General features: G+C 43.1%; 1 protein-coding gene across 2 annotated transcripts in view; it reads left to right on the top strand.

The window, feature by feature from the left end:
- ESYT3 (extended synaptotagmin 3) overlaps positions 1-13,980 on the top strand; it is a 47,707-nt gene that overhangs the window by 30,413 nt on the left and 3,314 nt on the right. For both annotated transcript variants that reach the window (XM_021400853.1, XM_021400852.1), the window contains 14 exons: positions 710-765; positions 2,738-2,858; positions 3,864-4,037; positions 4,608-4,690; positions 5,648-5,696; positions 6,341-6,430; positions 7,285-7,347; positions 7,456-7,524; positions 8,572-8,637; positions 10,023-10,109; positions 10,924-11,073; positions 11,604-12,046; positions 12,674-12,763; positions 13,189-13,320. In XM_021400853.1, coding sequence (XP_021256528.1) covers positions 710-765; positions 2,738-2,858; positions 3,864-4,037; positions 4,608-4,690; positions 5,648-5,696; positions 6,341-6,430; positions 7,285-7,347; positions 7,456-7,524; positions 8,572-8,637; positions 10,023-10,109; positions 10,924-11,073; positions 11,604-12,046; positions 12,674-12,763; positions 13,189-13,320 — 1,673 coding nt within the window. The remainder of the gene's footprint in view (positions 1-709; positions 766-2,737; positions 2,859-3,863; positions 4,038-4,607; positions 4,691-5,647; positions 5,697-6,340; positions 6,431-7,284; positions 7,348-7,455; positions 7,525-8,571; positions 8,638-10,022; positions 10,110-10,923; positions 11,074-11,603; positions 12,047-12,673; positions 12,764-13,188; positions 13,321-13,980) is intronic.

Below are 13,980 nucleotides of genomic sequence, written 5' to 3'. Positions count from 1 at the left end.
CCAGCCTGCACAACTGTGAATACCTCACAGTGCGGGAGATTGAACAGCAAATTGCTGATTACTAAATGCTCATCTTCAATTCCAAGGGGAAGGCAATGTGTTTGTCCCACTCTCTTGCAGTAACGCCTAAAGAGTTATTTGCTTCAGTCTAAGAAGGGGGGGGAATTTCCAATGGTGACAGCACAGGAGTCATTTCATAGGCTTTTAGATGGATTTTAAGTCTTCCCAGTCATGGATTTTATATGTAATAGCATTATTTTCACACACAAAAAGCTTTTGTTTATTGCATGAAGGGAAATACAGATTCCTGAAGTCTGTGTTGTTAGCAAATCCCCCTGCCTGAGAGCACAGGCCAACCTCCAAGTGAAAGGGTGAGGAAAGAACTTCAAAGTCTGGGGAGAGCTGCTGGATTTACTATGCATGACCTTGGGGCATCTGCCAATGGCCACTGCTGAGGGCTGACTGCTGTGTTTTCCTGTGCTTGCAGGATAAGCCCCAGTGATCCCTTAATTTCAGGTATGACAGGTGAGGGAATTGCTCTCAGCTGTTGATTTTAATGTATAAATACAGTCATTTACCAGTGCAGATTTGGCCTTCTTTAAACAGCCAGCTTTGTTTTAGAAGCATTTGCTTCTCCTTTAAATTCAGCATTTGTCCTGAAGTAACTTTTAATGGTCCTGTATCATTTCTCTGCCCGACTTTGTTGTAGCACTTGGAATTCAACTGGGCAGGCATGACCAACCTCCTGGATGTCCCAGGGATTAAGTGAGTGTCTGTTTTGTTTCATTTTATTCCTTTTTGAAAAGCCTTTGGGAATTGGGAAATCTTTTTCCAGCAATCATCAAAAGTTATTCTCAAGAGTGTTATGTAGTTGTTATGCTGATACACCATTGTCCTATCTGGCTGTGGAGTTGGCAAGCCCTGAGTAGGGTGCTCTTGCATCATGTCAACGTTGATTTAATCACTTCACTTTGGGATTTAGGGTGAAAGTAGGCCACTGTAGATGGAAAAAAACAAGTTCTTCTGTTTCTGTGTGCCAGTTACTTATAAAGATAGTTGAGCAGATCTAGGTATTGGCAGTCTATGTTGATGTTTGATTACCATACAGTGGGAAAAGGTCAGGTGTCACGGGGTTGCAGATCTTTGATAAGCTGAAATCCAGTCCATGATAGGAAAAACCGCAGCGTATTCAAAGGAGAAATATTCTTGTACTGTGTAATCTGCTCGTCCTTAAGGTTCTTCAGGAAACCCAACTGTTCCCCAGTGCCTCTTGGGTTGATCTTGTAAATAAGACTTGCACAGCACGGGTGAAAATCTCATCAGTTTTTAATACTGTAAGCTTTAATCTGTTCCTCCAGTTCGGAGATCCACTTTTTTTCTTGTTTTTCAGTGTAGGGAGAAAATTCTGTCACACAGGAACAAAACATACGGTGGTTAATCAACCACTGCCTTTCTCTCCGCAAAAGTGAGTGCGGAGAATAATGTTCTGCTTTCTTCCACTGCAACTCATGCTTTGCAAACTCACAGGAAGTGGCTGACTGCTTTAGGTGCCAGTTTATGCAATAAAGGATCTCTGAAGACCTTTGATGTCAAGTGAGAGGAAGCGCTTTTTTTTTTTTTTTTAATTTGAGGCCAGAGAGGCTTTTTGCCCTGAAGTTTGCCCCGAGAGCTCCAGTTTTTATCAGAGGAATTAATCTGTTCTTTTCTAATGCAACTTTCCTTAATCCTCACAGAGAGAAGGTATGTAGGTGTTCCTGCCTACAACCTCTCATATAATTAAGTACAAATTTGGTGTCCTAAATCTTCACTCTCTGGTTCTCTCACAGGGATTTGAACATAGAAAACCTTGCTTGTTCGTCAACACAGCACATGAAAGCTATGAGCAAATCATGTCTGCTGTGAACAGGCTGAAATACAGGTTGAGTAAGAGCTCTCTCTTTCTTTATTCTCCTGCTTAAGAGACTAAAGATGCTGCACACATGCATTATCTTCACATAGCAGCTGTATGTGGTTTGGTGATGTACCTTCAGACTCAAGAGGAAGGGACAGTTGGTCACCTTGCCACAGGAAGGATTTTGTCAGGAAGTCCTATGCTCTCACCAAGGGCTTTCAGGCTCCTGGTTGGGTGCTGGGAGCAGGAGAGGCCATTCCTTCTCTACAAATCCAGCTCCTACTGTGAACTGTGACAATTTCATGTGGTCTTCCCCTGAGAAATTGCCTTACAACCACTAGATTTATCAAGGGAATAAAGACTTTCAGAAGTTTGGTGCAGTCAGACTTCTCCCTTACTGTTCTCTTCTGCTTGTTCTGAGTTGTAGGAGCATGCTGAAGTCCTCTCATAATCACCCAGAGGATACTGGAGGTCTGTGGTAGCCACATACTCCTTGCTCAGAAGAAGCAGGTTGAATCAGTTTTCCCTGCCATACAGTGTGGGAATTCCAAAGAAAAGATTTTAAACGGAAAACCTAAAAAGGAATAAGTGTTAGATTAGACTGGAATGTTCACTAGACTCCAAGACAGACAGCACCCTCAGTTCAGACAGTGTGATCTCCAGTGTACCAGTGTTCCATCCAGTTACTTCAAATGAGATTTCCCTTCTTAATACAAAATGTATCAGGAGAGTGAATATCAACTTTTGCTTGGTTCTGTGCCTTATTTTTTCATTCTGACTGGGCTGGTGATTAATTGTAGAGATTTGGCTTTTTTTTTTTTTTTTTTCTTTCCCCCCCACCTGCAGTGTAATGTCAGACTCACTGATTCAAGACTACATTGCTGCACGGCTGGTTCTGCCAAACAGGATCACGGTGCCTCTGAAGAAGAACATGAGCATTGCCCAGTTGAGGTTCCCTATCCCACACGTGAGTTTTTCTTTTTCCACTGAGGGTGTTAATTGACCGGAATATGCATTTGCTGTAGTACAAATGCATGTACACCCATGAGTTGGTTTCCTGCACGTCCAGTTCTCAGCAGCTGTTTCAACCTGGATTGTAGGCTTTCTGTAGGCAGTATTTCAGAAATACAAATGTAAATATTGGATAGTTCTTAATTTTTGAGGGATGGAGGGGGGTTGCTTATACGTATAAGAAGTCTGCTTAGACACTGAGACATTTACCAATTGAAACCAGTAGTCTGGCTAGAATACCACAGGTCTTCAATTAGAGAAAGTAAATACATGAGCAATAAGTGTCAGGCTACTTAATTTCCTTAGTAATTCTGTGAACAGGTGTAAATACGGAGCTCAGAGGGTGACGTCTATACGTTAAAGAAAAAAATTTTGAAAACAAACAAACAAACCAATAAATCCAATCCCAATCTCTGAAATATCTGACACATCCACATCCCTGGTCTTCTCCTTCTGTTAAATACCTAAGATATGTTAATTAATGAAGACATTAATGAACGACAAGGGGCTGCTTCCTGTTGCCAACTTGCATCACTAAATTGAATTTGAATGGCCACTCTGCGGTAAAATAAGAACCTACCAATGGCTGCCTAGTTCCCCTTTCAATCACTGGAAATTGGTCTTGATTCCACAATCAATTTGACTATGACGTATAATCTTGTGTGTATGTGTATGTTCCTGATTTTAAAATAAATAAAAGACTATTTCCTACCCAGATATCTGGATAGAATTGTGTATCTGTGTAAGTTGTTCCCCCTCCCCCCACCCAGGTAAATGATAGGAAAAGTGATTGTTTTATTACAGCTGTCATTTGAAGTACACTGCCTCAAAACGCATGTCTTTGCAAACCTGTCATGCTGACTAACCTTGCTGCCTGAAATAACTAGTTTTAGGAGGCAGCATGTTATAATTATCCAAATATCACATTTTCATGACCAATTTTGTATCTTTTCCTATCCAGGGAGTAATAAGGGTTCACCTTCTAGAGGCTGAAAACCTTGTCCAGAAAGATAGTTTCCTTGGTGCGATCAGAGGGAAGTCTGACCCATATGCTCTTCTTCGGCTTGGCACGGTGCAGTATCGAAGCAAGACAATTTCCCGAGATCTTAATCCCGTCTGGAATGAGACATTTGAGGTACTAAACCTTTTGATCTTTCCATCTCTAGGATGCACAGCTGTTTACATCCTTGTACTTGGAGGACCTTCTCTTACCTGACTGCACTGGAGCAGGTGGAATTCCTTGTTGCTCCATTGATGAGGCATTCCTGTCCCTTAAACAAGTCAAATTTACATTGCAAACATGAAATGGCGTTCAGGGTTGATCTGATTTACATACGTGGGTGTTTGGAGGAGGTGCAAAGCATTGCTTTAAATATCAATCAGTGCAGCAGTCTGATTGTGCAACCGTCTTCTACTCTAGAATTGGTTATACTTTGTGTATGGGATGTTTGTAGCTTTTTCTAGTTTTGTGAACAATGCTTGTTAGGGATATTGGTTTGATGGGTTTAACCTTTTATTCAAAACCAAGCAAACTGGTTTGAAAAGATTCTCGTCATAATCAATTGTATTTGTTACATGATCAGCCACAAAACAGCAGGGAATGTCCTTCATACGTTATAGAGCTGTGAAACGTCATGTTCTTATCCACAGCTGTGAAGCTGTGTGAGTGCTTTTTATTTTTAATCAATACCTGCTTCTCCTCCAGTTTGTTGTTCATGAAGTGCTTGGTCAGGACTTAGAAGTGGACTTGTATGATGCGGATCCAGATAAGGATGACTTCATGGGCAGGTAAATCAATGAGACTTCCATCTTGTTGCTCTTCGAAGGGATGTAGTGATCTGACAAGTCTGCTCGACAGATGTGAGAAAACAGTTCTGAAGATTAAGTCCTTTATTACTCCTCCATACCTTCAGTCTTAGTTAAGAGCAGTCTAACTTGAATGCTTTCTCTTTGTTCTGATCAGGTTTTGTTGCAGTTTTGTAATGGAGAAATATCCTTATAGCAACATCTGGTATCCATTTTCCAAATAGAAAATGCAAATATGAAATGATTGGCAGCCAGGAAAGTGCCCTCTTGGTATCAGATGACAGACAGGAGAGGGGCAGTGCTTCGTAAGCTATGGCTCTTTCAAGTGGAACAGCATTAGTAATGTTCTATAGATAATAGTAGCTCTTAGGGGAGGGCAGAGATGGACATGATCTCTTCCCGACAGAGCATATCAGGTCTTGCTTCTTAGGACTTGCTGCTGTGTTTGTATTTATTTGATTAAAAATAAATAAAAACCCAAAGAATCAAACAGAACAATCCAGGCCTTGCTCAGTTATAGTGATCTCTGAATTTGAACACCCAGTTAATTCACGCAGGAAGCTTAATGTTGAAGGAAGATACTTGCTCTGTCCGAGTACTGACGTCAGGTTATTAGCTCCTAGTGCCACTAGCTATGAACAGGATACACAGTGGGCTTAGGAAACCATGAGAAGTGATGACTGCTACACAACTCAAGATTTATTTGAATTATATTTTAGTTTTGGAAGCATTTCAAGGGGAGAATGTACTGTAGAAGTGTGTGTTCCACTGCATGCACACAGATAACGTATAGAAACTGCTGTTTGCAACAGATTTGGTTATGAATTTTTACTTAGTAGTTTTAGTTTCTTTCTTTTATTTTTTTCCCATTTGTCCACTAATCAACAGTACGCTGCGTGCCTAAACATTCACTGAAATGTTTGCTTTTTTGTCTTCCAGCTTGCTTATAAGCCTGCTGGATATAAAGAATGACAAAACTGTTGATGAGGTAAAGATCACAGCTTGTTTTTAAATGTGGTTGTGTTGTATGCTTAGGTGTACTCATTCATGCTCTGCATATGCTACGACATGGTTTCTGTGTGCTTGAAGCTTCCCTGCTTGCTTGTGCTGTGGTGTGTTCTTTTTGTGAAGTTTCCTTTGCTCAGAAAACTTGAAGTAGCCATTACAATTGTTGTTGCTGTCAAGCTGGCAACCTCAGACAGCCCTGAGCTTATGCTGAGCCAGCAGTGGTGTATCTTGTGTTAACAGCAGGTATCCTGTGTCTATCAAGTACTTCTACTAGGCTACAGATCAGTGTGGTGAAGCAGTCTTGATTGCTGAGGGAACAAATAATCAGATCTTATCGTGGCTCATTCTGCAGCCCAACGTTCTGCAAACAATTCCAGCGTGCCTACCTCATACTGCTGCTGATGCAGATACGTGCACTGCACGTATGTGGGAATCTTGCTTTCAGTGTTTCTGGCTTGTGTTCCCAAGTAGATAGATGTTCTATGATGTAGGTGTCAAAAGTTTAAGTTAAGAAGCTTAAAGTAAGATTCATGTTGTTTGTTGTATTTAAGTCCCAGAGGCTGTAACGTATACAAATTATTCTGTCTCACAGTTTTCGAGTTACTCTTTGTTGTCTCCACTTAGTGGTTTCCCTTAAGCAAGACAACAAGTGGACACTTGCACTTAAAGCTGGAGTGGCTTTCACTAGTAAATGACCAAGAGAAGCTACACGAGGTGAGTATGCTTAAAGAATTCAGATACTTTGATGCCTGTACATATACAAAGAAGGATGTGAAATTAGGAACCCCAGGCAAACATGTGGGATTTTACGTTTGTCTGACAAAGTTTTGATGTGATGGTGGTTTGGTTCTTTTGGTTTCTCCTGGAGAGGAAGGTGTTTGCTTGCCTCAGGTCCTGTGGTAATACAGGAGCAACTAAAATCTGTCAGCTCTTTTTACTTGAATTAGCAAAGCTTTCTTTGGCCAACTGCAGAGTGACCTCTGTAAGTTCCCTGCTTTGATATTTTTTCCCATTCCTCTTCATCTGTGTAGGATCCCAGCATCTGTACACCTGTACTAGTCACAGCCAAATACCAGCGCTGGTGCTTGGTAGGGCCATCGTTACAAACACTGTTATATTCAGTCTGCAGATTTCCTTGGATCCATCTCCCAAGGTTGCTGCTTTCTTCATAACTAAGCAAAAAGTATTTGAATTCCACTGAGAAGAATAACATTTCATTTCCCTCCAGGCTTTGTTCTACTGACACTAGATTACTTATGATGTTGAGCATGGGCTTAGATGTTGTGCTGCACTGGGGAATCTGACCAGTTCTACACTAAATGGACTGAAGAGCGTTAAGGGTGATGAACAGCAAAGGCCTGGGCTTTTTCTTACTGGTCTGCTTAAAGCCATAATGCTGTAGGGTATTGGCTTGTGCTCCTCTAAATTCCAAGTTTAAGGAGAAAGGTGAAGAGCTACTTGGCTTACAGAAGCTTTCCTTTGAGTTTATCTCATGCTGTACATTGTCCTTGGTGAGTGATCATACCTACTTTGTGTTTTGTTTTGTTCTATGTTCCTGGCCTTGGCAGGATAAGAAGGGCCTGTCTACAGCAATTCTGATAGTCTACTTGGACAGTGCTTTCAACCTCCCAGTAAGTACAAGCCACATGCAGACAGCCTTCACTCGCACCCCCCCCTCTTTTTTTTTTTTTCAAAAGCACACAAATTAATTGTTTTAAAATACTCTTTTACTAATTCAGAAAAACCACTTTGAGTATTCAAACGGAGAATGTGGAGCGAAGAAGATCAAAAATAACAAGTACCTCAAGGTAAAATTTATATTCTTCCCCCATGCTTTCAAAACCGCCTTCTGGATTATGCTGTATCATAGCAACTGAAAGTAGCTGTCGTTATAAAGAAATAATCTCTCCACTGTCAGAATCTGTGACCCCTGGTTCAAGGTAGGGATGGAAAAGCCTTCCACCAATAAAAGGTGGTCAAATGGGGAAATGCAGCACAGAAATATTGGATTGTGTGTGGGATTGTATTAATTTTATACATCGGGGAATAAAAGCCTCCAACATCAGACCAAGTCACGCTACCCTTCATGCTCCTTCAAGGGTTCTTCCCATCCCGAGCTCTTCCAGTTTCATTTTGCCCCATTGGGAATAGAAGGATGCATTCGTTCAAAGTAACCTTCCTGTCCATGGGAGACCAAACCACCAGGCTCCTTCCCTCTGTGTTTTAATCTCTGAACCCTGAGAGATTCAGAAGTCATTCTGTCCCTCATGCCTCCCCTCACTGCTCCAGGTTACTTTTTAACTCCCTAAATACTGGATCTTGCTACTGTGGTGTAAATTGCAGATGTAGGAAAGAATGTCTTTCTCCCTGTTTCCTTGAACAAGCTACGCACAGCCACAGTTGTGAGCAGTGAATAAATCTTCCCTCCCCTCCTAAATGTGATCTTTATATTTTAGGTGAGTTACCTACATTGTGCTTTACAACATGTCCCGAGCCTAGGAAACCAATTCTGAGAGTCCTGTTTCAACACAGAACAATGAAAACTCCCCACTGGCCAATGAGCCTTCAACACTTCTATATTTGTTTCCTCCCAGTTCTAACAAATATTTAGTTGCTCACCTGTTGGAACCTAAACACATAGAACTTTGGCTTAAATGTGATCTCTTGATGCTAGAGGGTAAAGAGTGCTGTGTTATGGCTGCGAGTCTCTCCTCCATACCATGCTCTTCAGATGTCCTGCATCTGAAAACTACTGCCAGCTTTCCAGCCGTGTATTTCAAGAAAGAGTAGTGCTTTGATACTGATTTCTGTAATCTATAAATGGTTTCTTCTTTTTGTCCTGTATTAAATGGCAGAAGACAGAACGAGAACCTTCCTCCTTTGTCCTGCTCACAGTAGGAAGCAAGACTCAAAAAAGCAAGGTAAGTTTGTTTGACTCCTCTGCTTTCCTTAAACACCACCTATTTTTTGGGTGATGAACTCCAAGTAGCTCCTAGAAGGGGACAAGACTTGTGTAGCTGATGTGATCAGCTAGATATGATAATAGCTACAGCTGCTCAGAGATCAGTCAGCATATGGATGCCTCCATGTCACTGAGCTGTGCTGGATCAGTGAGTTTCTGATCAGCTGCTGTACAAACGTGCATTTTTCTTCTGCTGGCCTACAAGGTCACGCGGGCCAAGATAACCTAGTTCTCTGATGATTGCAGAAGAAAAAAAATGATTCTCCAGTCTGGCTTGTGCTTTCTCAGGGTAGGGTGTCATTTGCATCAGGCTGGCAGTTGTTCACTCCTCAGAGTGAACTCATCAGAGTCTCCTGGCTGCTGCATTTCGTAGAGGCTTAGTGTTTTGTTTAGTTTTTTAAACCTGGACAAAATGTATCTGGCTCCCCACATCTTCACTTTCCGTTCTTTTTTGTTATTTAATGTTTATTGTTGCCTGGTGAGTATGAGCAACTGTTGAGTTCTGCCCTCCCCGTAGCTGCTATCCCACAGCCAGATGTGGCTAAGGGAGAGAGGCCCTATGTTCTTTGGGGCACCCAACATGTACTAATTAATCCCTCTGGCTGTTCACAAACATATGGAACTGTCACCTTTTTAGCTTTGTTTTTGTCCTCCCAGAAATTGGGTTCTGTTTGCGTTTTTACCTCTTTTGGTTGTCAGTTCTCTCTCCAGCACCTCCTGCCTCTTCCAAGCTAGGTCAGACTTCCAGCTTCCCCCATTCCTTTCCTCCTGCTGCCAGTATTCATCACCCGGTAGAAGCAACTGTTTCATGGAGCAGCCTCAACCAGAGCCCTGTGGATGTGCTCCTTTATCCTTTAAGTGGATGGCAGTAGAGCTGTAGCCTCCCACTGTTCCTACAAGCTCTACATCCCTCAAACTGCCCCTCTAGTTTTCTTACCCTTCCCTGCCGTCATGATGCAATTTGGGAGCTGGCTCTGGGTATCTGTGGGCTGGAAGCATTGCTCTGGCTCTCTGGGTAGAGAGGTAGGAGGAAGGGAGCAGTGCTTTGCTGCAGGTGGGGTGAGCTGCTGGTCCAGCCAACACTGACTGGGGCCAACTGCAGCTCGCCTGACTTGTTCTTCGGCATTTCCACACCTCACAGAGCTTGTTCTGGTTTTGCCAGAGACTCCACTTGTGCACACTTCTGCCATGGGAATTTCACTCTCTGTGTACAGCTAGGATGTAGCATCACTGAATTAAAATAAATGAATAAATCACTGCAGTCCTCTCTAGCGATCAATGCCACAGTATCCTTTGCTGCTCATAGACCGTGCTAGAACATATGCCACAATCTTCTTGTTGCAGACCTGCAATTTCAACAAAGATCCCAAGTGGGGCCAGGCTTTCACCTTCTTTGTCCACAGTGCTCATTCCCAGTCGCTGCACGTTGAGGTGAGAGAAAAGCCCTTCCTTTGAAAACCTTTCATAGTGGATGTGGTCTTGGTGCAGGTTCTTTCTGTCTGTATATACTGGGGTCGTCCTACTTAAAAGGTGGAAGGAGCCCCTGTTGTTGCACGGACAGTTTTCTGTTAGGTGATGCTGGTATCTGCCTTTGTGCCAGGGCCATCTGATTAATAATATCTTGGTACAAAACAAAGGATATTTCTGATTGAAAAATGCAAAGGACGTTTTAGATCTGCATGCAGTAAGGCTGCAAGTATTTTTCTGTCAGAAGTCAGAGCTTTCATAACTCTCAGCCACAGCCGCTCTCTTCACCTTGGTATTTTGTCTCCTAATGAAGCCCTGTATTGCACTGCTGTGTGTTAAAGTCACAGCCAGGCCTGTGGCTCTTCACTGGGCTGCAGAAGGGGATTTGAACTTACCGAGAAATATTGAGGCTAGAAAGGCTGAATAAACTATTACTATAAAAACTTGTAAAGGTGCAGATCTGTTGTCACCCACGGTGTCTTGTCACCTGTTGTCACCTGGCTGCTCTTGCAAGCTGCCAAGAAAATTCTAGTGCCTAGACTTTCTGCTGAGGCAGCTCCTTCTCTGCATAGTTAGAGATGGGATTTTTATTCCAAACATAATAACTCATTACGCTTCTGAAATGCTGGCATCAGCTGTTTGGAAGTAGCCATTGCTGACAGTACGTCCTGAAGTAAATAAGCTTATTTTGGTCTGTATGGATTACCTTCTTGTTTTGCTGTTCCTAGTGGGATGCTTTCCAGTTTGTCACCTAATAAAACCTTTTTTTTTTTTCTAGATAAAAGACAAGGATCAGGATAGTTCTCTGGGAACATCAGTGGTATGTCTCTCCCACTTACTTAAGGACCCAAACATGACTCTGGATCAGAGGTTTCAGCTGGATCATTCCAGTTCAGACAGCTTCATTAAGATAAAACTTGTGTTGCGCGTAAGTTGTTGTTTGCTGTGTTCACTTGACTTCCCCAGCAGAAGTTTTGAATTCTAGCCAGGCAAAAGATGAAACGCAGGAGAGAAGAAAAGCAGTTTTGCTTCACAAATGAGTAGAAGGTAGAAGTGTGACAAGATCCTTAGCTGCAATTAAGAATGGTGGAGCTGAGAGCTCTGCCTTGAGGCTTCCCAAAGCTTAGTGCGGCGGCATTGCCAAGAACCTTCTCGTGATGTTAAAGAGTGGAACTGAGAAAATCTAAGTTGGGAAATCAGAACAGCAGTGGGAGACGCTAATGCTTAAGGATTGTTTTCTCACAGTGCTCTAGATCAGGCTTTAGACAAGTAAATAAACACACAGTGTGACAAAGGAAGACTGTGTCATAGCTAGTTCCATAGCCTTCTTTCATCTCTAAATGCAGTCTCCTGCTTTCTAAGTAGTGCTGTGATGAAAGCTAATCCTAGGTCATAATGCTGGCATTAACACTAGTGTTTGGGCAGCAGCGCTCAGTTTTTCTCCCTGGTGATTTTTAGGCCTTGAATGCTGAGGAACCTGATCCACAGAGAGTCAAGGCTAGTGTCATTGCATCGAAGAAAGGTCCCTTGTATGTCATGGAGAATGGTGGAAACCAGCAGGAGTTTGGCTCCCCACCAAAACCAGAAGTCTCCAAAGTACCTCCTGTGGGCAAAGACACTGCCGTGCGGGAATCCATGCCGAAAAAAGACAGCGGTGAAGACCTGGACGCAAGTAACAGTTCAGCAGCGCCTGTAGCTAGTGAAACTGTTGCTGGCCTTGATGAGACAGAGAGTGAGCAAGATCCAGAGCATCGTGCACCACCAGTGTTGCATACCAGGGCAGCGGTAGTGCCCACGTTGCCGGTCGTAGAGGAACTGAGGCTTGCACCCAGCGTTACTTCGCTGGGTTCTCTGCCTTCTTCTTGCTTTGAACTAAGTAGCAGCAATCTGGACCTTCATAAGTAGGTGGTTCTTCCAGTCGAATTGCTCTTATCTTGAGAAAGTTTATTTTTTATAAGTGTCTCTTGCATATAGGTGAATTCAAGGCTGCGAAATGGGCACCAGCTGTTCAATCTCATACTTCGTGACTGGTAAATTCTTTAGCTCTGAGCGGGACCTCATCTATAAACCACTGTTAAACCATTTTTTAAACAATGTCTTGCATTTGAAACCACTTTGGAAGCGTGCAGAATGAGATGTAGAAAGGATCCAATTTTACGTATATAAGCATCCATTTGTACACAGAGCACGTACAAAACACATGCTGACCTGTGCTTTGCTGCTCCATCTCCAGCAGGCCAATTAGGTGCTTTTTTTCTGGCTATTTATACTTTGGGTCTCAGGACGGGTCTGTGTGCTGAGCTGGCACCAATAGGGGTGTTGTTTCTGTGGCCCTCTTTGGTCCAGCTGCTTTCTAGGAAGGAAACCATGAGATGTCAGAAAGAGGAGCGGTGCTCCGAGAATTGGTTCTAGTTGCAAATGCATCACCAACTTGTGGAGCTCATGTGTTGCTGCATGTTGCAAGGTTTCTGCGTATGGTCTGCTCGATGTCTGTATTTAAAGGTGTTTGCTGTGTAACTGTCTTGCAGCGGGACGGAAATGCCTCTGGGAGAGATTCAGCTCACAGTGCGCTATGCTTCCATACGGCAGAGTCTTGTTGTGCTGGTGAATGGCTGCAGGTAATGCTGGCAATTGCATGCCTCTGTCCGTATGGGAGAGGGAAAGAGCTCTCTGAGCTTGTGTCAGATATTCAGCAAAGCTGGAGCGGAACCACATGAAGCGTAAGTTGCCCTGCCAAGGTGAACGCTCTTGACAACTGACACGTGTCCTGGGATGTCTGGAGGAGATTTAAGTGTCATGACAAGGGCTGACACCTGTGACTGATGTTGTAAATGGCAATTTAGGAACCCACACATTCAGTAGTGGAATTTCTGTTTATCTTCTCGTCTGTAAGATTTTAATTTGCTTATGTTTCAGCCCCCACGGTGAATGCTTTTAGCTCATGAATCCACAAAGGGTGGGTCTGATTCTGGGAGACAGGGGATTACAGTGCAGACAGTGGGAGAAGCTGCCTTGCTTGTCAACGCTGTACTTCTTTTAACAGAAACCTAGTACCCTCTTCCAATCGTGGAGTGGATCCATATGTCCGTATATACCTGCTTCCAGATAGAAGATGGACAAGCAGGAAGAAGACTTCCGTTAAGAAAAGAACTCTGAATCCCCAGTATGATGAAAAGTAAGAAAACTTTAATAATAATTTACGAATTATGTTCCGATCACTGTAAAGTGCAAGGGCTCACATAAGGCGTGCACCTGTTGAACCTGAACAATTGACTTGTGAGCATTTGCAGGTCTTCGGAGAGAAATGGCACTGTAACTGTGGTGTGCAAGTCCTTAAAACAGATTTTGCTCTGCATACTGTCACGTATTCCCTCCCCCTTTCCTGACCCTAGCAGATGCACACTGCACTTTCTTCTTTGCATGCAGACATTCCCCTCGACACATTTAACTCCATGTCCCTGCTGAGGCAGTCTTTCCATGTGGGTACCTCACAGAGCCTGTTTCCTTGTTCGTACTTCTTTGCCTGATGTTTTGTCTGACATCTTTCTGAAAGTCAAAGGCAGGCATATCCAAAGCACTTTGAGACTGGACAGACAGATGGGTGTAATCACTGAGTGCTGGTATGCAATATGTTGCCACCTCTTTGCTGACAGTTGACGCTTCCGAGGTTTGCCACTGAAGAGGAATGTGTTCTGTATAAAGCTGATTGCAGTAGCACTTACTTAGAAGAAGAGTTTGTCTGAGAGGCAGTTCTTGTCCTGCATGTAAATGAAGGTGCACATGTGAAAGCACAGGACTATTGGGTGATCCTGCGTAATTCAACCTGTTCTCATGA

Source organism: Numida meleagris, chromosome 5 (assembly GCF_002078875.1).
Source record: "Numida meleagris isolate 19003 breed g44 Domestic line chromosome 5, NumMel1.0, whole genome shotgun sequence".
NCBI classification, from domain to species: domain Eukaryota; kingdom Metazoa; phylum Chordata; class Aves; order Galliformes; family Numididae; genus Numida; species Numida meleagris.
This window is presented reverse-complemented; position numbering and strand designations above follow the sequence as displayed.